Source organism: Sceloporus occidentalis, unplaced genomic scaffold (assembly GCF_023333645.1).
Source record: "Sceloporus occidentalis isolate IW3139 unplaced genomic scaffold, rSceOcc1.0.p SCAF_10, whole genome shotgun sequence".
Lineage (NCBI taxonomy): Eukaryota > Metazoa > Chordata > Lepidosauria > Squamata > Phrynosomatidae > Sceloporus > Sceloporus occidentalis.
This window is the reverse complement of record NW_028316990.1, coordinates 9,949,037-9,971,181: the sequence shown is the minus strand read 5'-3', so window position 1 is coordinate 9,971,181 and position 22,145 is coordinate 9,949,037. Positions and strand designations below refer to the sequence as shown.

Below are 22,145 nucleotides of genomic sequence, written 5' to 3'. Positions count from 1 at the left end.
TGGCTGAGACTCTAAGGGCGGGGCCAGGCGGCTTCCCGCTTACCTATGTCTGCATCCACACTGCAGAAATATCCCGGTTTGACAGCGCTTTAACTGCCATGGCTCAATACTATAGGGTTCTGGGATTTGTAGCTTGTGGCAGCACTAGAGCTCTCTTAACAGAGAAGGCAGACGGTCGGACAAAACTACAAACCCCAGAATTCCACAGCCCTGAGCCGTGGCAATTAAAGCCAGTGTCAAAACAGAGTATTTCTGCAGCGCAGATGCAGCCTTAGCTGTGTTAACTCCGGAATAACTCCAGTTTCTGGACACAGCCTCAATAATCGAACATAGACCCTGACTCTTAATATTTAATTAGGCATCTATCCACTTGAGAATCTCATCCATCTCCTTGGTGGCTGCCTTAACCAGTTTTAGGATCTATCCGCATGGGAGATATAATCCAGTTTGATGGTGCTTTAAGTGCCTTGGCTGAAGGTGATGGAATTCTGGGAATTGTAGTTTGTCGTGGGGCCCAGAGTGGAGCTTTGCTTTGCTCTGGGCCCACAACCCGATTACACACTGTGCTGAAAGCCATACTGGAAAACACAACATGGGCTAAATCCAAAACATGTAACAACACTCCAATAGCCTTGGCAAAGAATGATGGGGCTTGCAGTCCTGCCTATAATGCTGACGGTGGGCTGCAGCATCTCCTCCCTTTCTGCCTTTTGTCCAGCCGAATATCCCTCATAAAATCCCTTTCCACCGAAGACCCTGCGTCCAAAGAGGATTTGGAGCGCAGAAACCCGTTAATCAGGGCTCCAAGGAGTTGCGATGGACGGCTCTCTCCCGACGGCGGCTGCCCTGAGCATTTGGGCATTAACTGGGCCGGCGGTCCCCTCGCCTCCGGTGGCCCAGAGTCCGGCTGATCCTCGGCCAGAGGATGGCTATTTTTAACCCCGAGAGGCTATGTAATCAGCCGGCCTTCTGAGGACATTGCCTGAAAGGGAGGGGAAAACTGACCCTTTGCTCCTCAGCGGCCGGAAAGGTGGCCGCCTGTCCCTCAGAGGGAGAACCCAATCTTCCGTCTCGTCAGGAGGGTTAAGCAAATACATTCTTAATCCTTATATTAATTAAGATCCCACCTTTCCTCCAATCTGGACCCAAGGCAGCAGCTCACAAAACCAAATACAGTTAAAAACAATGCTAGCTGTTGCTGTGTGCCTTCACGGCGCATGGGGTTTTCCTGACACGTTTCTTCCAAAGGGGTTTGCCTTGGTCTTCCAATTTGTAATCCAACGCTCAAACCACTAAACCAGGAGGTTCTCACATTAACAAGAAATGATACACTGCCAAAAATTAGTAAGAAATAAGCATTACAGGTATCGCAAACTTAACAAAGTAGATTGGCCAGCCACAGATGCTGGTGATACATCAGAAACAAACGCTTCTAGAACATATGGCCACAGAGCCCACAAAAATCTATGGATGCCGGCCATGAAAGCCTTCGACTTCACAAAGTAGAGAGGTTTCTGTGCGCTGATAAAAAAAATTAGATCTCTGGGGTGAACAATGTGAATAGAATAGCAATAGGTTCCTTGTTGTTGTTGTTTGCCTTCAACGCATGTCCAATTCATGGGGACCTTAAGGCGAACATGTCACGGCATTTTCCTAACATGTTTCTTCAGAAGGTTTGCCATTGAGGCCGAGAGAAAGAGCGACTCACCCAACGTCTCCTAGTTGGGTTTCGTGGCTGAGTAAAGATTCGAATCCTGCTCTTCAGAGTCATAGTCCAATGCCCAAACTACTACATCACACTGGCGTTACAAAGAGAGGCCCTCTTTTCCTCAGAGGTCTAAGACCAAAGTACTTTAAGCAAAGTACTCTGTGTGTGTGTGTGTGTACATATATAAAATCTTGCAACACACGTGTTCCAGCAAGAATTAAACATTCCCTGGGCTCAGTCTCCATTTAAAATGAAAGGCTCAGCTCCCCTCCTGTAAAATGGGAGGAATTTAGGCCTATCTCAAAATGGACTATTTGGAAGGGTCAGTCTTAACACACTCTGAAAGGATTTTGCAAATTAGCAATAGGAACCATTCCAGTCAGTTTCCTCATCTTTTGACAAGGTCTTTTCCCAGCCCTTGCTGGTTCGAAAAAGAGCTGTGCAATTGCATAGGAGATATTTTTAAAGTACTTGGCTTTGAAGTGTGCGACTGTCCTTGCAGCCAGGACCAAACAATCCTGTGCATTTGGGCTTTTGTTTTTGTTTTATTCAAAACAGGCCACAGAAATGTTTCTTGGTAATCCAGTGCCAAAACTAATACAGCAAAAGGAGTATTGTGGCTCCAAGCAAGAGATTCCCAAACTGTCCAAAAAAGACAACTGGAAGGAAAACAGGAGGAAGAAAGAAGTTCACAGCTGGAAGGGAGATGATGCCTGGACTCACCCACTTCCTTAGCCCATATTATTTGAAAGCATTTCAACTGCAGCACAAGGACAGAGGCACCAGGCTCTCCTCCGCAGTGCTTCTCGTCTCAACCCCTTCCCAAAATGCATTTTATGCAGCAGCTCTTTTCTCACCTTCTAACCCTTCCAACCCTGATTTTGGAAAAATGCTGAACTGAATCCAAGAGTCCCTCTGTCTTCCCTCCCTCTTGCTTTCATTCTTCCTGGCAGATGGGGCTGAAACCCGTTTGCCCAGCCCAGCCCTTGGCAAAGAACCTGTTTGGAAGCGGCTGTCAGCCGAATCTTAGGAAGTGCCAAGGACTATGGAGGACATGGCCAGAATGTCCAGCCAACATAGGTAAAAAAATTTCTATAACTACCTGCTCACTTTGCATTATGGAGCCCAAGAGGCAAAACCACCCAAATCAGCACGTCTCCTGTCCAGTTCTTGCTTCTACCAGGATGGCCTTATTTATGAAAACTGCTCTCATTTTGCATCCCCATCTGAAAAAACCTTGCGAAATAACAATCCTGGACAAGACAAGGGAGGGGGAAACAGAGACAGAGCAAGAAAAGGCACCATGGCGGATGCAATGTATTTCTTACGATTTATTATGAAAGGACTGGATCTGTATAAAGTCAATTAGAGGCCTTGCCATGTTCCCTCTCCCTCCCAGAAAATAAGATTTCCAATGATTCTTGGCCTGCTGCCTGTCTTACAGAGGTTAATCATTGGCGCAGCCTGGATGCCAAGGTCAGAATCAGCCTGGCTCTGATAAGGCCAGAGCGGAGGGGAGCTAAAGTCAAGGAAAGAAAGAAGGAGGGCAGTTCCAGCTGGCCCAATGCCCACAAGCAGGGCTGCCTTTCCTCTGCTCCGACCTGCAGGAGACCTGGCACCCACCTGTGGCTCTTCTTCCAGGAGTCGCTGAAACGGCATGGTTTTTACATGGAGTTGCAGTGGCGGTGGCAGCAGCCAGGGCCAGGAGGGGACCCTCTACGTGCCAAACTTCTTCTGATAGACTGGAGGAGGCAGCTGGGCCTTGAGGTCGCTGATGGAGCGCTCCACCACCAGCAGCGAGTTCTCGTCCAGCAAGTCCACAAACAACAGCGGCTGCGGTGATGGAGGGTAGGAAGAGAGAAGGAAGGGGAAAAGAAAGCCGTTAGAAGAGGCAGAAGAGGCCAGAAATCCTTAAGCTCAACTGGCACACATCCCACTGACCTCCCCACATGCATGCACTCATTCACACACACAACACAGGCTAACTGCAGGCCTTGATTATCAAGCCCTGACCCTGCAAGTTTTCCCTTTGTGGCGCAGTGGTTAAATGCCTGTACTGCAGCCACTCACTCAAAACCACAAGGTTGCGAGTTCAACACCAGCAAAAGGACTCAAGCTTGACTCAGGCTTGCATCCTTCCGAGGAGGTTGCTAAAATGAGTACCCAGATTGTTGGGGGCAAATTAGCTTATAGTTGTAAACCACTTAGACACTGCTTAGGCGGTATGAAGCGGTATATAAATGAAGCTTGTTTATCAGATGTGCACGGGGTGCCTCCATGTGCTACCTGCATTTGTGGCAGTGGCACATGACAGACCTGTCACCCCATCCCACGATACACACACAGACTGCACACTGATTGTGGTCTGAGCTTGGCAAAGCTCCTTTTTTGCTTCCACCCAACACTCACTGGCCAGAGGATTCTGGGAGTCAAGAGTCTTTCCCCTCTTGAAAAGAGAAAAGAACCTTTCTCAAGCTCTGACAGAAAAAAGGAACTTTCACCCAAAGTCTGTGTGGAGTTTAGTGGGGCTGTTTGCCCTGGCACCTCCTTTTCCTCTTTCCTCCACACACCAGAGGGCAATCGGAGGACATGGGGGATCCTCGCAAGAGGGGCACAGAGGCAACACTCACCACACCCACCTCCTTCGGTTGGTCTACTTATACCTGGCAGAAAGGTCTCTCCTCTTATGGGATCCCTCACTCAGACCCTAAAGCGGGGGGGGGGGGGGGGGACTAGAGCACTACCCTCCTTGCATGCTTCTTCTCAGTGCATCCTAAGAGTCTTATACTAGTCAGTGTTTCAACCGATGCCACAAAGCTGGGTTGTTTTCCTCCTGACCCAGGTGACATCAGGGTCTCCCGGGAAGGAAGGAAGGATTGGCAAACCCTGGGAAAATGAAACCAAGCTGCCCTACTGTACTTGAATCCCTGCTCTGGCCCAGACACTGGGTTTGCTGCCATTCCTCTTCCTCAGCACTTGGGGCTTCATCCTCTGGATTTCTGCAGCCCTTCCTGGAAGCAACCCAAGATGAGGGACATTGCATTCACAGTCAGTTTTGTCCTGGAGCCATTTCTTTTCCTGGTGCAGAAGGCAGCCTTGGCACAAGCTCCACAATCGACCAACCTGGTACTTCTTGCAAATCTTGAAGGCATGGCTGGCAGTGCGTTGGGCGGCCTGGGGGAGCTGCGACAGCAAGACTTGGTTGTGCAAGATGGCGGTGTCCTTCGGCAGCGGCTGGAAAGAAGAGACAGGAAAAGAAGAAAACTTCTTAAATTAAAATTAGATTAAAAATTCAGAAAATACATAAGTTGAAAAGCATTTAAACTGTCAGTTAAAAAACGAGTTAAAGCCGTTAACCATTAAAAAAACATACAACAGGACAACAAAAATAACAAATACAAGGTTGACCGCTAACTTACCAGCGCCTTGTCCAGGATACAGAACATGTAGGTGTCATGAAGGAGGATGTGGGAGGCGTGCCTGGGGCTGAAGGCGATGTGGGTGATGGGGGTGTCCCGCTCCAGCCAGTCCCTGTGGAGTCCCACCTGCTGCACCTTCCGGCTCCAAGTAGTGTATTCTTGGTCTGCGATGCTGAACTCAAACAGCTGGGGAAGAATGGATGCAGTGAGCTGAGGAAGGATGGAGCTGGGACCCACAGCAAGGACTCTGCTATGCTACAAGACACTTCTCAGAGCAAAGCACATCTTGCAGCCTCACTTCTCGATGCTAAAAAGATTCTGGCCCAAAGTAGATGCGGGGTTTGGGGTTGTGTAGAGGCTTGAGTGTTGGACTAGGACACTGGGAGACTAGGGTTCAAATCTTTGCTCAGAATGACTTTGGCAACTCACACTCTCTCAGCCTCAGAGGAAGGCAATGACAAACCTCCTCTGAACAAAACCCCATGATAGGTTCACCTTAGGCATGCCATAAGTTAAAAATGACTGGAAGGCACACAACAAACATTACATTTAAAGACCAAATCACTTTTGATTGATGTAGTACTTAATGGTACCATACTTAATGGTATTAATGGTACTTAATGGTGTACTATACGTATTTTGTTAGATTTAGCTTGTCTTCACCTACAACCTAAGCCATATTGAATGAAAGGTGGGATATAAATAAAATCAATTCGTCATATAATTTGCCAGCATCTCCTCCAAAAGGCTTCTGGAACCATGATTTGCCGTTTCAGAGATGACTTTTTTCCCACCAGAGTGAAGGCTGGAAGTAGGCATGGCAAACCAAGATCCAGTGGAGGACAAAACTAGCCCTTGGACCTCCCCTTACCTGCTGGTCTGAATGGGCGATGACCAGGTTGTTGGTCACTGGGTGAATGGCCAAGGCCGAGGCCGGACAGTCGTAGGCAGGCACAGCGCAATGCAGCTGAGGAGAGGGAGGCAGGAGGAAAGGAGTTACAGCCAAACTCAACTATCCATACAATCTAAACCTCTCAAACTAAACCCAACAAAAAGGTGAAAGACAGCAGCCAATAAAGCAACACATTATTTATACACACACACACACACACACACACACACACACACACAAACACACACGCTGGGATTAGGGGCACAGGACCCCCATGAATGTGGAAAAACCACAAATAATAAAGACACCATGTTTTTACCTGAGAGGACACCTCTCTAGGAATCTCTAGGTCCTCCAGGGCAACTCTGTGGTCAACATCTGCCAGACATTGACCACAGAATTGTGCTGGAGAAGCTACAAAGGCCTAGTGGAGTGTCCTCTCTAGGAACCTCTAGGTCCTCCAGTGTGACTTTTGGGTAACATTAACCACAGAGTTGATCTAAATATTCCTGGAGAGAACAAATTAATAAAATCTGTGAATAATCAAAATCCACCAAGGTCAAAGCCGCAAATGTGGAGGTTCAAGTATAATGATTGCAAAAGGAAAAGAAAGAAAAAAGCACAGTACTGTATTCTCAAATGTCCATGAGTCATGGAGGCCCTCAAGGAAACCAGTTCATCTCTTAGAACATCTTTTAACATCAAAGCAGAACAATGTTTGGCCTCATGCGGCTAATGGGCGCTGCTTGGCTCACCTTGGCATTTTCCAAGCTGTAGATGTTGATTTCCCGACTGCCGTCGGCCGCAGCCAACCACTTGCCGTCAGAACTCGCACTCAGCAGATACACGGCTTCCGTTGTTTCTGCAGGGAGATAAGGACAAATGAAACCATTGGAGGGATCTCAGGATGCCTCAATGCCATCCCAGTCCCATCTGCAAGGATGGCTGGCTTGGCCTCCTCCTTGCTGCCCTTCCATCAGCAGGGAAAGACTGTTTATTCCAACAGACTCTTAGAACAGAGGGCTTTTAAAGACACGGCTGCATTGTTTTGCCTTTGAAATGCTGTTCACTACAGCTGGCCCTCCATAGCCACAATTTTTTTATCCACACATTCAACCATCCACAGCTTGAAATGTTTTTTTTTAAATTACAGTTTAATTCTTATTTTAATGCTGACCATCAGTATGATTTAGCTGTATCAAATTTGTTTTAATTTCTAAGTTGCCTTGAGTCTTAGGTTTAGGGGAAAGGTGGAATATAAATGATGGTGATGGTGGTGATGACAATCATCATCATCATCATCATCATCATCATCATCATCATCATCCAGCTCCAGCCCCTTTCAGCCTGGTGTTTACCTGAGTTTGGACGGAGGGTGTGTAGGAACTTGCAAGTCCCTGCCTTCAAGAGCTTAAGGACGTGAACGCAGCCCCGGTTTGATGCCACAAAGAGCCTGGTGGAATCCGCAGAGAAGAGGAGATGGTGAGCAGAGCGAAGCAGCTTTGGCGTGTCAGGAACCTTTGGGAAAGAAAAGCATGACCAACATGGCAGCCAGCATTAAATCCTCTTCCCAATCTCCTTCCTTTCTGTCAAGGGAGACTCAATTGAGGTCATAGAATATGTTTCCACCTTGTCTGGCATCTTCTGAACATCTCCTAGTCCAAGATTTGGGGGGACACCAGGCCCTCAGGCTAACCCTTGGAGGGAACCAAATAAAGCCTTATCTTCTCCCCTGTTAAAAGGGTCTTTGGTAATTTTGGTGTGATGTTTGAGCATTGGACTATGACTCTGGAGACCAGGGTTAGATTCCTGGCTCAGCCATGAAAAACCCACTGGGTAACCATGGGCAAATCATGCTCTCTCAGCCTCAAAGAAAGGCAACGACAAATCTCCTCTGACCAAATCTTGCCACGAAAACTCCATGATAGGGTCTGCCGTAAGTTAGAAATGACTTGAAGGCACACAACAACAATTTTGGTCCCCCCACTTTGCCATGCAACCCATAAGAAACTGACTTGTATACATACATACAGAAGTTTATTGTTAAAAGCTAAAAGCCCTCACAAATATAAAATAGATCCAATCAGTAAATACAAAAACGATATAAAAAGATCAAGGCACAAAAACCACAAATAAAATAACAGAGTAAAATTAATAAGAGAGGCCCATCAATGATATGTATGTATGTATGTATGTATACTGACTTGGGTTTTGAGGCACAAAGAGGTTCCTGATCCTTGCCTAAGACAACCCACACCCAGGAAGCGTCTTCTTACTCTCTTGATGCTGATTTGGTCACCGCTGAGCAGGACACGGTGCAGACAGAACTTGGACGCAGTGGAGTAGGCAATCCAGGTGCCGCAGGGAGAGACGCAGCTGCTGCCGATGTGATCAGGACCCTGGATGAGAAACCAAAGGAAGCAAGAAACTGAGCTGGGGAAGTCAGCCAAGCACTAGTGGACCTCCCTGGAGATTCCCTGGTGCTGCAAACATGCCTCAGTTTGGGCTGACTCCTCAACCAGTAATTCTCAGCTGCTGGTCCCCAGTATCACCTTGGACTTCAGCTTCCAGAACCCTTGACTATACTGACTGGGGGTTTCTGGGAGCTGAAGTCGCAAAGCTCTGTTAAAAGCTTAAAACCCTGGCGTTACACCAAACTAACTGGCCTTTACTGAGCCATCGTTGTCTAGCCTGGCCTCTGGACAAGCAAGAAGACTGAATACTCAAAGCTTCACTCCTGGAAGTCATCACCTCTGCCATTTGCAGAGACCTCCCTGAAGGATGAGGAACCAAAATTCCTTCTCCTCTTTTTGGTTTTGCTTTACCTTGGCCTTGAGCTGTAGTAGGTGCTCTGGAGGGTGAGACAAAGGTAGGACTTCCCCTGCCTTTCCTACAAAGAGAAAGAAGAGGGCCTGTCTGTAGCAGCCATAGTAGTGGGGCAGGTTGTGATGTTTGAAATGAGAGGAAAGGACTCGGTTCTTCTCCCCTGTGGCTGGTGCAGAACTGTGGGGGCAGCTGGGTGATGCAAAGACAGATAACTCACCACCTCCTCCAAGTGTGCCAGCCATGCCTATTCTTACCTGTCGCATTGGTAGCTCCAAGTCTCCAAAGCTCCAGGTGTTGAGGGTACTGGAACAAGAGGAGACGGGCCTTCCGGGCACAAGAAACCAAGCATTGCTGGAAGAAGAGGGGAATCGTAGGCATTTTTCCCAGGGTAAAGGGGGTTTACCCAGAGACAGCCAGTCAGGTGTAGTGGTTTGAGTATTGGATTATGACTCTGGAGACCAGGGTTCGATGTATGTATGTGTGTATGTATACTGACTTGGGTTTTGAGGCACAAAGAGGTTCCTGATCCTTGCCTAAGACAACCCACACCCAGGAAGCGTCTTCTTACTCTCTTGATGCTGATTTGGTCACCGCTGAGCAGGACACGGTACTCTCAGCCTCAGGGAAAGACAATGGCAAACAAATCTTGCCAAGAAAACCCCATGATATAAATCAGAAACGACTTGATGGGACACAACAAGAAGTGGGGCTAAGGCTGCACCATTGGTTACTCATGGGTTTCTGAAAGGCTACAGCCTATTTTAGGTACGGGGGGAAAACGCAGAAGAACAGACACATGGCTGGCTAGTGGCAGATACTCACATGAGGAAAGGTGATCTTCCGAAGGGCTGCCTCATAGGTCTTGAATTCCACCTTCTCCAACAGCGGCCGGATCACAATTTGTCCATCTAGCCCTATAAAGGAAGAGATGGCCACTGGGTGTGACTGAACCAAGCTGAATCGCAACTGCCCACAGCACCCGCTGAAGGCACCAAGACCTCACCACCTCCATGCCAAGCCTGACTCTTTCCATTGGGCCCTGATGGCTTTCCACTGGGCTTGGCGCAATTCTTTGGGTCCCAGGCATAAAATGGCTTTTCTTATCAAATGCTACCAGACACTTTTTATAGAAGGAGCTAGGCATTAAACCTGTGGCCTCTTGCATGCAATGCCTGTGCTCTACCCCTGGGCCAGGAACTCCCACTGTTCCTCAAAGTGGTTTGGTTGACACTGTACCTCCAGAGAAGAAGGCCGTTGCGGTGTGTGCCACTGCCCGCACGTCGTGGGTGTGGATCTGGTAACGTCTTGTCCGCACCCACTGGTTTTCGCCGTTATCCAGCCTAACTGGGAGCAGCTGGAACTGGTACACAGAGCCATCTGAAGTGCCCACCACCAGGCTGTCTTCTGTCTGCGAGAGAAGTGGGTCAACTGAGAGTTTGCCAGGAGGGCAGCCTCACCAAAGCTGTGGCCTCAGCTATTTTTCCGGACTACAGCTCTCAGAGTTATTCATGTTGGCTGGATAATTCTGGGAGGACTGATCCAGAAAAGTAACTTTCTTCAGCACTGTTTAACCCAGCATAAAGGAGTAGGGGTCTAAGGAAGATTCAACTTGTGACTATTAATTATGGCAATGGCAAACCTCCTCTGGACAAACCTTGCCAAGAAAACGCCAGAATAGGGTCATCTTAGTGTTGCCATAAGTCAGAGACAACTTGAAGGCAAACATCAATACGCAGGGGTGTGTGTGTGTGTGTGATGCAGCCCTCCAATATCTCTTGGGAGAGCTAAGATGGTCCCCTGGCTTCCCACAGTTGCCCATATTTAGTCTACAGGGCATTACTTGGGTACAGAAAAGCCTGGGCTGGATCAAAAATTTTTGGATTTCCAGTTTTTTGTAGATTTTTCGGGCTGTGTGGCCATGTTCTAGTAGAGTTTATGCCTGGTGTTTCTTTCAGATTTCTCTGAAGATGCAGCCACAGACGCTGGGATATATGGCCATATATCCCCCCAAAAAACCCACAAAAAAATATGGATGCCGGCCATGAAAACCTTTGACTTCACATTTCTGGCTCTTGTATGCACTCCACGTCTGGCAACACGATTTTGCAGAATGTGTTTGCAATGCTTAGGCTTATTATATTCCCTAAAGAGCCCCACTCTCCACCCTCTTAATCCAAATCTGTGTTTTCTGGAGCCAGTGTACACAAATGCCACCTACCTCAGACAATGCCACGCAAAGGGCAGCCGACTTGCTGACCGGGTGCTTGGAGAACAGAGTCCCCATCTCAGAGTCCCAGAACTGGACCTTGCCCGCCGAGTCCGCACTGACGATGGTGCCATCCGAAAGGAAGGCCACTCCCCACACCACGCACTTCTGGGCATGTGACTCTTGCAGGCGCCGGTCCACATGGATCTGCTGGATGGCACGGCCTGAAAAAAAGACATCAAAGACATAAGAGAGATAGTCAAGTCACCGTTCAGATTTTTGGCATATTTGCTTATATGTCATGAAATATCTTGGAGATGGGACCCAAGTCGAAACATGAAATTCATGCATGTTTTGTATATATTAGGAGCAAGTATGGCATAGTGGTTTGAGTGTTGGACTGTGGAGACTGGGATTAGATTTCCAGCTTGGCTATGAAACATTTGGGCACATCACACTCTCTCAGCCTCAGTGGAAGGCTCTGAACAAATCTTGCCAAGAAAACCCCTTGACAGGTTCACTTTACGGTTGCCAAAAATTAATAACAACCAGGGTTTGATTTCCAGCTCAGCCATGAAACCCACTGGATGCGTTTTTAAAATCTAAAAAACTTTTTAACATTCTGCTATCTGTACTCTTGGACGGAAACTGCAGGAAGGTCATGTAGCGAGAGTGGACCTGGTCACAAGGTGGATGGGCTTTAGAGTCCTTCCCAGCCTGACAGCCAAATGTTAACAACCATCCAGTGACACAGAAGAGGTTGGTTTGTGTTAGTGACTTTGTAAGATACTTTTTGCATCAGGTTGATACTTTGAGGCTGGGAAAAGATGTGAAAGCTGAGGTCCACCAAAAATGAATTAAGCCCCCCACCCCAAGGCACCAGGACCTATTGCATTGCTCCTCTTCCATGGCATGGGGTTTGAGGGGCTGTGCCAAGGGTGCCCAACTCCAGAACTCACCTGATTTTATATCGAAGACAAGGATGAGGTCAAGTGAGCCAGCTGCAATCTTGGTGCCAGAGGGATGCCAGGAAAGGGACAAGATGCGTCCTGCACGGCAAAAGAAGGGGCACAAAGTGAGGGTCTCAGGAGGGAGGTTGACCAAGGAAACCTCCTCTCTCCCCACTACTTCCCTGCCAGGTAACTTCTCTTTCAGGTACACAGAGATGCATAAGGACCATCCACCTCAAGCCTTGCCCCGTGGCACAGTGGCCACCCCACATATGACCCACCTTTCTGCCGGTCCAACTGCCGCTCAAACTGGATTTGGTCAGACAAGACAGCAAAGAGCTTGATGGAGCCGTCATCGCAGCCGACCTGCACAAACAGGGGACACAGTCAGCAGCCTGAAAAGGTAGACAGGATGCTGAGGACTAGTTTCTCTAGGTTTAGCAATTGAAAGCAGGGGTTCCCAACTTGGGGTGCAAAGTGGCATTTCAAGGGGTGCCACAAAGAGTGGTTTGGGTCCTCAAGTCACGAGTTATTGCTCATTTTTCTTCTGAATAAACGATAATCGAACTCAGTGATTCCCAAACTCTGGTCCTCCAGGTGTTTTGGACTTCAGCTCCCAGGAACTTCAGCCGTCTTGGCCAAACGTCTGGGATTCTGGGAGATGAAGTCCAAAACACCTTGCTACTCAATTTAGATTTGCATTTTATGCAGTGAGATAAAAGTCTACTTTTTAAAAATGTTGTTTGTTCATTCGCAGTATTCTCTGTGGTTCAAAAATTAGAATGTAGACTTCTTCCTCTTCAAAGGCGAGATTTCTTTTTTAGCGGGTGTGAGCATTAGCCAAACATCTCCCCGGGATGGAAAAGGTGAGGAAGCACCATTTAAGGTATATATAAATCAGCTCCTGACCCATCAGGCCCCTGAGGGAAGGCGCAACAGGCAAAAACGTTTTAAAATACCGTTTCTAAACTGGTATAGTTTTAATGTCAAGCTTGGATGATTTTAATGGGCCCCGTGTTTATGTGTTTAAATGTTTTTATGTGTTTTAATCCATGTTGCACTCCACCTTGCGCCTTAAAACTTACTCTCATGGTTTCCGGTTCCAAAGGCCATGCAGAATAACACTGTTTAGTCACTTGCCAAAATCTTTCTCAAGCCCTTGCTATATTCAGCTGGCCCTTCGTGAAGGAAGGGGCCCCTGAGGGCCACCTAGTCCAACCCACGCCCAAAGTGTCCCTGATGGTCAGCTGTCCAGCCTGGCTTTAGGAGGCCTTACCGCCAACTGGGTCCCGGTGGGATCCGCTGCCATGCTCCAGATGGGGCCCCCAAAGGCATCCAGGGAGTATTTCACACATAGCTTCTCCAAGTCGTACTCGAAAACGTCCCCGTTGAGGCCGGCACCAAAGAGCCTGTCTCCTGCCGCAAAGCAAATGGCTTCCGGGGCCCTCGTCTCGTGGCCTGGGATGACCTGGAAAGAAAACAACAGGTAAGGAGGAGGAGAGCCACCCCCAACCCTTCTGGGCTGGTGTTAGGGGTCCTACCTGGCAGCTCAGTCCTGGCTGCCTTCCTCCCTACTGGCCTCCTCTGCAGGGCGGGCGCAGGCCCCCTTCTTTTGAGTTTCACCCCCCCTCTCCCCCTGAGCTAGCTTTCTGGGGCCAGGGATGGAGACAGACGTCTTCCTTCCTTCCTTCCTTCCTGCCTCCCCTGCCAGGTGGGTGTCCTGCTTGGAAAGGATGCCCCCAGCCCCACTTCCTTGCCCCTTTCATCCCACTCCACTGGAAGGGAGCCCCCCCATAGACAGCCCCTGCCTCCCCTTCTTTTTCCCTTGGAGCCCCCAAGGCAAACTCCGAGGGGACTCTCCTGGGGCCAGGGCTACTCCCACTGCCATTCCTGCTCCTCGCTGCCTCCTTCCTGGCTGGCCTCCCTTGCGGGGAGTGGGACCGACGAAGGCAGATGGCAGCCCCTGCCCAGAGGGTCTGCTCGCTATGGGCCAGTGTTCCCCAAGGGCTCCCTCGGGGCCTGACCTTGTGGCGGAAGGCGTTGCTTCGGAGGGCGAGGAGCTCGAGGGCGCCGTCGAGGCGGGAGGAGGCCAGCAGCCCCGCGGAAGGCGAGGCGGCCAGGGCCCGGACTCCGGAGGGGACGAAGCCGAAGAGCCGCGCGCGGTGCACCACCAGCTCCACCGCCATCGCGCTCGGAACACGCGCACAACCCGGAAGCGGAAGCGCCAGGCCGGAAGGGGCGGGATTCGCCACGCAGGCCACGCCCCTCCGCCCGGGAAAAGCAGCGAAGAGGAGGAGGCGGCGGCGGCGGCAGCAGGAGGTGCGGAGCCCTTGCTCCGAGAGAGGATGGTGCAGGTGGCCCTGTCTGGCCCCCGGTGGGTCTCCTCCCGGGCAGCGGGCGGAGCGGCTCTCGCTCTCCCTGCCTCGGACTGACCCCCTTCCCCGGCTCTTGCTCTTTGCCTTCGCAGGGCGGCGGCGGCGGCGGAGGAGTGGCTGCTGGTGGAGCTGCAGGGGGAGCTGGAGGCCCGGAGCGGGGCTGGCCTCGAAGGGAAGCTCCTGGGGGACCTCCACTACACCCGAGAGGTCAGCAGCAGGCACAGGCCCTCCTCCCTCTCAGCCTCATGTCCCAGAGGAGGGCCCCAGAACGTCCTCCATTCTCCCGCTGGGAAAAGGAGGAATGGAGGGCACTTGGGAGCCCCAAATGGAGGACCCGTCCTGGAAAAGGAGGACGCCCAGGCACCCATTCGAGGTGGCCAGGCGTCCTCCTTTTCCATTTCAACCTTCTGTCCAAGAGGAATCCCAAAGTGGAGGACCTGTCCTGGAAAAGGAGGACGCCTGGACATCCCTCAGAGTCTCCAGGCATCCTCCTCTTCCATTCCAGCCTTCTGCCCCTTTCCAGGACAGGTCCTCCATTTCGGAGGGATCCCCAAAGGCCCTCCATTCAAGGAGTCCAGACGGGTTCCATGGGGCTGGGCTGGGATTCGAACCCTGGCCTCCTTCAGAGTCATAGCCTAACAGTCATTCATCCGTTATTTACTTAACTTTGTTTGGCTGAGGCTGAGAGAGAGTGAGTTGCCCAAAGTCACCCAGCGGGTTGACATGGCCAAACCCATCTCTAACTGTTTGATGTATCCTTCCTTCCTTCCTTCCTTCCTTCCTTCCTTCCTTCCTTCCTTCCTCAGGGGGTGCCTGTGCTCCTGGTGGGGCACCACATCCTCTACGGGAAGGTGGTCCGGCTGGAGAAGCCCTTTGCCGTCCTGACCAAGGCAGCCCCGGGCGCAGCATCCGGTGACTACTCCGTCAGGGCCCTCATCAAGAAGAAGCTCCTCTTCAAAACCCGGCCAAAGCCCATCATTACCAATGTGGCCAAGAAAGCCTGAAGGAGGACATTTGGGCCAAGGCCTGCTCCCTTCCCTGAACAAAAGTGGGCAGAGCAGGCCTTCTCAGCGAGGCATCTGCGACTGAGGAAAGAGAAGAACAGACGCTGTTATTTGCCTTGGGTTACACGGCCGGGACCTATGGCTACTTATGGCCACAGAGCCCAGTCTGCCACCTGCCAGCGTCTTGCTCCGGGTTTATGGCTGGCAGCAGAGCATCGCTGCAAGAGCCCTCCTTGCTCCTCCTCAAAATCCCAAGGTTGCTGGAAGGAGAGAGCAAAGGGAGGGGACCTGGCACCCCTAAATGTTAGCCTGGTTTCCACCCCACGGCTCTTCTCCAAACTTTGGCCTAGATGAGATTGTCATAGTGCAGCCAGCCTACCAAGATTTTTGGGAGCAAAACACCCTCAAAACCCGGCCACTCCTTTGCTCCTCCAGCCACAGAGTCTCAAAACAACCCTCTTCCTCCACAGGCCACAATAAAGCCCCAAATGATGAGGCACCAGCACTCTTTGGCAAAGAGGGCTAAAGACATTGTAAACCCCCCAAGTCCCAGGATCCTGGAAGATGGAACTATAGTGTCGCACTGCATCATTCCTATGTTATGACTTACTGTTTCATTGCACTCACTGGGTGATGCTGGTAGGACTGAAGCAGCTCCAAATAATGCCCACAGCCACCTTGTTTACAAGGGTTTTTATTAATCATAACAAAGGCCTCGTAGTAAAAAACAAACCAACCCCAAACCTTGACCTTTCCTTAAAAAAATACAAAAACGCAGGTTCATAAAAAATAAATAAATCCTTACAAATAACTTCAAGCAGTCAACTATTGTCTTACCAAAGGGTTGTACAAAAACGTCCTACAAATGTCGTCTTAAATAAGAGAAATGCAAACGGGTCGATGTAGAAAAAGGTTGGGGAGGAAAAGCAGCCGGGGGGAAGGGGCCAGTGAGACACAAAGCCCATCATCCCCCTCCATCTCAGTGCCTGGGACCAGCACAGGCAGGCAGCAGAGGACAGGCTGTGTGTGTGTGTGTGTGTGTATCTGCAGCAAGAATGCAAGCCTGGCAGGGAAAGGAGGTCTCCACCTTTTGTCACAGTGTTGGTTGGGGAGGACTATGGAGACCATCAGGGTTTTCATCCATCCAGCTCTGTCCCTGCAGCCATACAATTTGGCTTGGCAGCCCTCGGCTCCTCTTTTTGTAGGAGAGTATGCTTTGGTTCCTTCCCAAGATGTATTCGGGGATACTGGGTCTCTTCCAGTCTGCTAGAAAAAGTCATCTCCTTCTCTGCTTTCTAGCCCTTGCATGCATCCCCATCTCTAGCTGCCAAGAGGTCTTACCTGGGAAACATCTTAGCTGCAATCAAAACACTGCTAGAGGGCTGCTGTTATCCCTGTATTCCAAACTATTTGTCAATTTGGGATTGCCATGCTTGGTTAAGGTTATAGTTAAGGATGCTTGGTGGGGCATTCCAAGGTTACCTTGCCCTCTTGTGAATTGCTGCTTCTGTTTCTGCTATCATGCATGAAGAAAGGAGGATTCAGGCACAACCCCTGGCACATTTTAGGGATTGCATAGGAGGTGGAAAGGAACAAAGGATGTGGCTTGAGACCAAGAAAACAGTGGGGCAGAGGCAGAAATATGGCGTCTGCTACATCTTGGTTGCAGGAGAATGGGCGCTGGGGCAGACCCCAAACAACACCGAGGCTAAAAGATGGAGCGGCCGCCCTCTGATCTTAAGAGAGCATGGCGTCAAAGCACAGAGTCTAAGCAGCGCAGAAGCCTCTGGGAATCATGCGGCGTTCCTCATGAAAAGCAAGCATCTTGCCCTCATGGTTGCTTGGCAGATTTTGCAGTCAGAACAAGCAAATCCCACTCCAGGCTCTGCTCACTCCCCACAAATACACCAAATTCTGGTGCAAGGTCACCAATTTATTCCAGTGGAACAAGATTGGAAACCCTCCGGTGACAACATTCCTCACCATGGAATTATTTTTGCATTATTTAGCTGTCTTTCTTTGCAATGAAAAGGCAGGAAGGGGCACCTGTACCCTGTGTCATCGGAAAAAACACTTTGGTTTGGAAGTGAAAGGGGATAAAATCAAGTTAGCATGGCACTCTGCACACAAGAGCGGGCAAAACCCATTGCTTTGCCTCCTGTCCATCTGCCTGGTTCAAGAGTAACTTCTGGATGCCACTTCTTCTGTGGAACCAAAATGCGTTGGGATGCAGCTCCTCTGAACATGCACAGAGGTTTCCCCACTGCACACCTAAACTGAACATTTGGTGTCTACCAAGGAGAAGGGGGATAGGATTTCACCACTTCCAGTGACCTAGGCATGGAGTCCAAGTAACACAATTCAGGACTTGAAAACCCATATCTGGAGCATCAGATGATTTGGATCCCTTCCATATCATAGCAATTTGATACCTCTCTAACAGCCACAGTTGAATTCTGTTGACTCCCAGGATTTGCAGAAGAAATTTTTTAAAAATGCCCCCATTAAACTACAAATCCCTGGATTGCTTGGAATGCAGGGGATGAAATTGCAATACTCTGTACACTACTGAAGGGACTTGGAAATTAATTGCTCTGACATACATTTAACAGTCAAACCAAATTCTATTACAATTTGCATGGACTCACCTCCGCTTTGCCTTGTTCAGAACTGAGTATCTTAATATCTGTTATGATCTAGGATTCTCTTTTTCTCCAAGCAATGGAGGAGGCCAGAGGAGAGAGGTAGCAAGAGAACCAACTGCTGCTGAAGAAGCTGCATCCAAACACTGCTGAGACTCATTCTTTTACAGCACTTTAAAAACATATTGCTCATACATTCTCAAAACGTATGCTTTGTGTAGGAACATGGATTTTTTTCTTCTAAAAAGCAGTGTTTGTTAAAACCAAAGGAAAGGGTGGAAGCTCATTTTCAAGACTGATTTGTTCACAATTGGAGTCGCTGAGTCCTGAGCTATTCCCCCAATGGGTTAGATAGTACCATTGCACTCTCAGGTCTTGGAGAGGAGACAGGCAGTGGGTTTGGTACCTCAAATCCCCTCTTCCCATTGCCTAGCCATCTCAGCAGCACCTGGGCAAGGCCAGATGAGCTCTTCCACCTCGAAAGTGTGGCTTTGCCCTAAAAGGTGCCTGTTTGCTTTGGACCAGAGCTTGGTGCCAACTGACCCCTGCTTCCCTGGCATGCCTTTTCGGCAGAAGAAATAGCCTTCCGAGAGGCCAAGCAGAGCCCAGGATGAGGCTTTTAGATCAGGTAACAGCACCAATAGCTTTGGTTTCTCTCCCCTTTTCTCTGAGTTGGAAATGCCTTGGTTTAGCACCAGTGTAAAGAGAGAGAGGCCTCAAAAAGAAGCACCAAGGGTTACCGGACCCCGACGGCAGAGAGACCGAGTGAGGTACCTTACTTGCAGTATTAAACTTCGCCTGACTTTGGGAAAGGGCCAGAACACTTTCTGGACCACCTCACCACCACCCTCTTTGCCTTCCCTGATGGTGCAAGCCATAGACTGTCTGGAAATGAGGCCCCTGAACACCCCAAAAGTGGGTTCAAGGGGTGACCTGCTCCTCCAACAAACACAAACTGCAAGAATAGTCTATGTGCAGATGGGGATACATGGTCCACACCTCAGAAATCTACAGAGTGAGCTTGGAGATGTTTCTTAAGGATTGCAACACCTAAATCCACCTCCAGTTAGCATAGGGGGATTTTGGGCACTGCAGTCCAAAGACTAACTTTCCAGAGCATACAGCTTGTTTAACCACATTCACCTTGGCATGTTGCTGCCGCTGCTGTGAGCACCAGGGGAACTTTTCAAGTATTCTGTTTGGGCAGAACAAGAGTGGCTGCCTACCTGCCTCAGTGCCCTCTTGCTAATGGATGGCATTCCCACCTTGGGCTGAAGGCAGCCCATATGGCAGGGATGGAGGACTGTGGGGGGCTGGGGGACCACAAGATTAGCCCCTCACAAGACCTTCTGGCATCTCAGGCCCCAATTGCTGGTTACAAAAGACAGAGAACAAAAGCTTAGGGATCCTCAAAACTCTCCCCAGGGAGAGACCAAAACTAACAGTGGCACCTGAGTCGAGCAGAGTCCCCTTCTTCAGTTGGTCCCCTCAAGGGGGTTATTGCTCCAGGTAAGGACCCTCACCCTGACCACCCACCCACAATGCCAGCCTCGATTGTGATTATACCCTGAACATGCTGCATGGAAGGTTTTCCATGCCTGCCCCACCAGTGCCCTTCTGTGGGAGGCAGTGCCCTTTGCATAAAACTGGGGAGAATGAAGACTCACATCTGATGGAAATGGAAACTTCCCTGGGAATCCATGGCATTCTGCAAGAGGAGCACCAGCATCCATTTTAGGAGCTTCCAAGGTGGGAATTCCGGCTTCCTTCCCCAGCTGTGTGTATTTCATGCTCCCCAGCTTCGTTTTTGGGCTGGATATCTTCAAAACAAAGTCCTGTCCCAAGCAGGGTGGACCCAGCCCTCCCTTGGCCACAAGGAATGGCTGCCAGTCCTTCACAATTATTGCACTTCCCTCCCCTCCTGCCATGGCTCCATCTTGTCTTACACCTCTGCGAAAGCCAAACTGTATTGTTCCTGCGGCTTGCTGCACCGGCGGGCCACAATGGCCAGGTAGAGGGTGAGGAGGGCGACCCAGTAGCAGGCGTACAAGATGGCGCCCGAGATGAGGAAGACCTGCTCGGTGTCTGTGAAGAGGTCCTGGTTGCAGGCCGTGTAGGCCAGGCCACCTACCAGCACACCCACCCAGAGGGAGACAGGCACCAGGCCAATGAAGTTGACCACCACGGTCTTGCGGCCGGAGGTGCCCCAGCCGGACTTGGTGATGGTGGCGATAGCGAACATCTTGGCCGGCAGGAGGCTGGACATGTAGAGGAGGGAGTAGAGGGACATGAAGATCATCTCGGCGTTGCCCCGGAGGAAGCAGGCGTAGGTGGCCTTTATGACCCCCACCAGCTGGACCGTCAGGAGGAATAGGAGAATGTTCCAGACGCGCCCGCGGTAGAAGAGCTGGATGACAGTGGCGATGAGGAAGAAGGGGAAGAAGCCCGTCACCACCGACTCATAGGTCATCCAAAGATGGTGCTTGTGGAACCACAGGGCGTTGTAGAGCCACTCCCGGAAGTAGGACTTGCTCCATCGCGTCTGCTGGTTGAGCCAGCGCAGGTACCGGGTGGGAGTCTCCGTCAGGCACTTGGAGCGCGCCGTGTACTTGGTTCGGAAGCCCAGGCTCAGCACCCGGTTGGTGAGGTGCCGGTCGTCCCCAAAGCTGCATTTGCTGCCCAGGAAGGTCTGGTGATACCAGTCCTCCAGGAACTGCTGCAGGAGGGCATTGCGGTACATGCCAAGGGGTCCGCTAATGCACTGCACACAGCCAAAGTAGGACTGGCAAGCCCGCTCCACGTTGAAGGCCATCCAGTAGCGCACGCTGCTTAGGAAGGAGAGCCAGGAGTCGTACTTGTTGAGGATCTGGGGCAGGAAGGAAGGATAACATATCTCTCTTAAACTACTGTTCTTTGATTTCCTTCATTTAACTCCCTTTGAACACAAATGGAACTCATTGTGGCTTAGGATGAAATAGGAAGAGGTGGGAATATAACCAGGGCATTGTCCCCCTCAAGTAACAGTTCTGCCCCAACCAATGAAATCTCCCTTCATTCCCCAAATTTCTAACATTTCAGAGTGCACGTAGAGAGATCTAGAACCTTTAAGAATTTGGCAGCATGAGTTTTTGTAGACTTAAGCCTACTTGCTCAGATGACCAAATGCATTAAGACAGGTAGAATTCAAAGCTATAGCCATGTTAGTCTGGAAAATCGGTATGCAAGGGATCTTGTAGCATCTTTGAGACTAACTGAAAGAAGTTGGCAGATGCATTTGGACTTAAGGTAGCAGTCTTAAGTCTCCGAAAGCTCATGCTGCCAACTTCTTTCTTTCAGTTACTCTCAAAGGTGCTACTAGATCTCTATACATACTGATTCTACAGACTAACACGGCTATATCTTTGAATTCAGAGTGCATGAAATTTGAAAAACTGTTCACAGTGAGAACCCTTCAGTTTGCTATGTTTGCATTCCCCCTTTGCATGCCACTTTTTTTTCTTTCCAGTTTGCACGTTTATTCAAAACGCATCGTTTTAAATAAAGCAGCATTAAAATCCAATAAATGGTGATAAGGAGGCAGAAGTAGAAAACAAAGACCACAGAATATTTGTATGCTGGTCTTCCCAAGTATCTTTCATTAAACTTGTATCTTTGTTTTCCTGTATACTTGAAAAGCCCCCAAATTCAGAATTTGCATCACTGGTCTGAAATAACTGTAATAGTGCATGTGCTGATGAACTGTGTACAGTTTTTATATTCTCTGGAACAGGAGGTTTATCAGGAGGCTGTAAGCATCCCTCCATATTTTGTCTCAAAATTCCTTTTTTATTCCTCCCTACAGAATGTATGACTTTTCTGCTTAGTTTTATTGAAGGTGGAGTTTGTATACTAAGGTTTGTCAAGTCACTGGACTCTTTGTTTGCAGGGGGACAATGTGGTGGCTTTTCTGTCTCTAGGAGGACCGAAAGCTCTCTAGGAAAATTACTCTCCATGTTTGCAACATGGTAAGCAACGTCTTTGCCAGCTCCTGAATGAGCATCCACTTACATTTTGCTGGCAGAAGAGCTGCATTGTTCAATTTTCCTTTTGGCATCATTTAACTTGGAGCCGTGGATTTGAGCAT

The 22,145-nt window shown here is 49.6% G+C and overlaps 2 protein-coding genes across 6 annotated transcripts in view; one reads left to right on the top strand and one right to left on the bottom strand.

Annotated features, from left to right (window-relative positions):
* Positions 1-3,021: 3,021 nt before the first annotated feature.
* The window catches only part of LOC149305850 (hyaluronan synthase 3), a 30,502-nt gene continuing 11,378 nt past the window's right edge, over positions 3,022-22,145 (bottom strand). The window contains exons 1-16 of one of the 5 annotated variants that reach the window (XM_089539875.1): positions 14,026-14,198; positions 13,278-13,469; positions 12,283-12,367; positions 12,011-12,100; positions 11,064-11,275; positions 10,082-10,253; positions 9,668-9,759; positions 9,100-9,196; positions 8,845-8,909; positions 8,224-8,418; positions 7,378-7,537; positions 6,775-6,881; positions 5,999-6,094; positions 5,128-5,313; positions 4,832-4,942; positions 3,022-3,541 (exon numbers count right to left, since the gene is read on the bottom strand). In XM_089539875.1, the coding sequence (XP_089396001.1) occupies positions 3,425-3,541; positions 4,832-4,942; positions 5,128-5,313; positions 5,999-6,094; positions 6,775-6,881; positions 7,378-7,537; positions 8,224-8,418; positions 8,845-8,909; positions 9,100-9,196; positions 9,668-9,759; positions 10,082-10,253; positions 11,064-11,275; positions 12,011-12,100; positions 12,283-12,367; positions 13,278-13,469; positions 14,026-14,187 (2,139 nt within the window). In that variant the 5' untranslated portion in view covers positions 14,188-14,198 and the 3' untranslated portion in view covers positions 3,022-3,424. Of the gene's footprint in view, positions 3,542-4,831; positions 4,943-5,127; positions 5,314-5,998; positions 6,095-6,774; positions 6,882-7,377; positions 7,538-8,223; positions 8,419-8,844; positions 8,910-9,099; positions 9,197-9,667; positions 9,760-10,081; positions 10,254-11,063; positions 11,276-12,010; positions 12,101-12,282; positions 12,368-13,277; positions 13,470-14,025; positions 14,199-16,286; positions 20,889-22,145 lie in introns of those variants that run through there. The other 4 variants (XM_089539876.1, XM_089539874.1, XM_089539873.1 and 1 more) reach the window with 4 other exon arrangements.
* On the top strand, positions 14,293-16,191 carry LOC149305852 (chromosome transmission fidelity protein 8 homolog). Its single transcript, XM_089539879.1, has 3 exons — positions 14,293-14,375; positions 14,469-14,583; positions 15,183-16,191. The coding sequence occupies exons 1-3, from the start codon at positions 14,347-14,349 to the stop codon at positions 15,378-15,380; spliced, it is 342 nt and encodes a 113-aa protein (XP_089396005.1). The 5' UTR covers positions 14,293-14,346; the 3' UTR covers positions 15,381-16,191.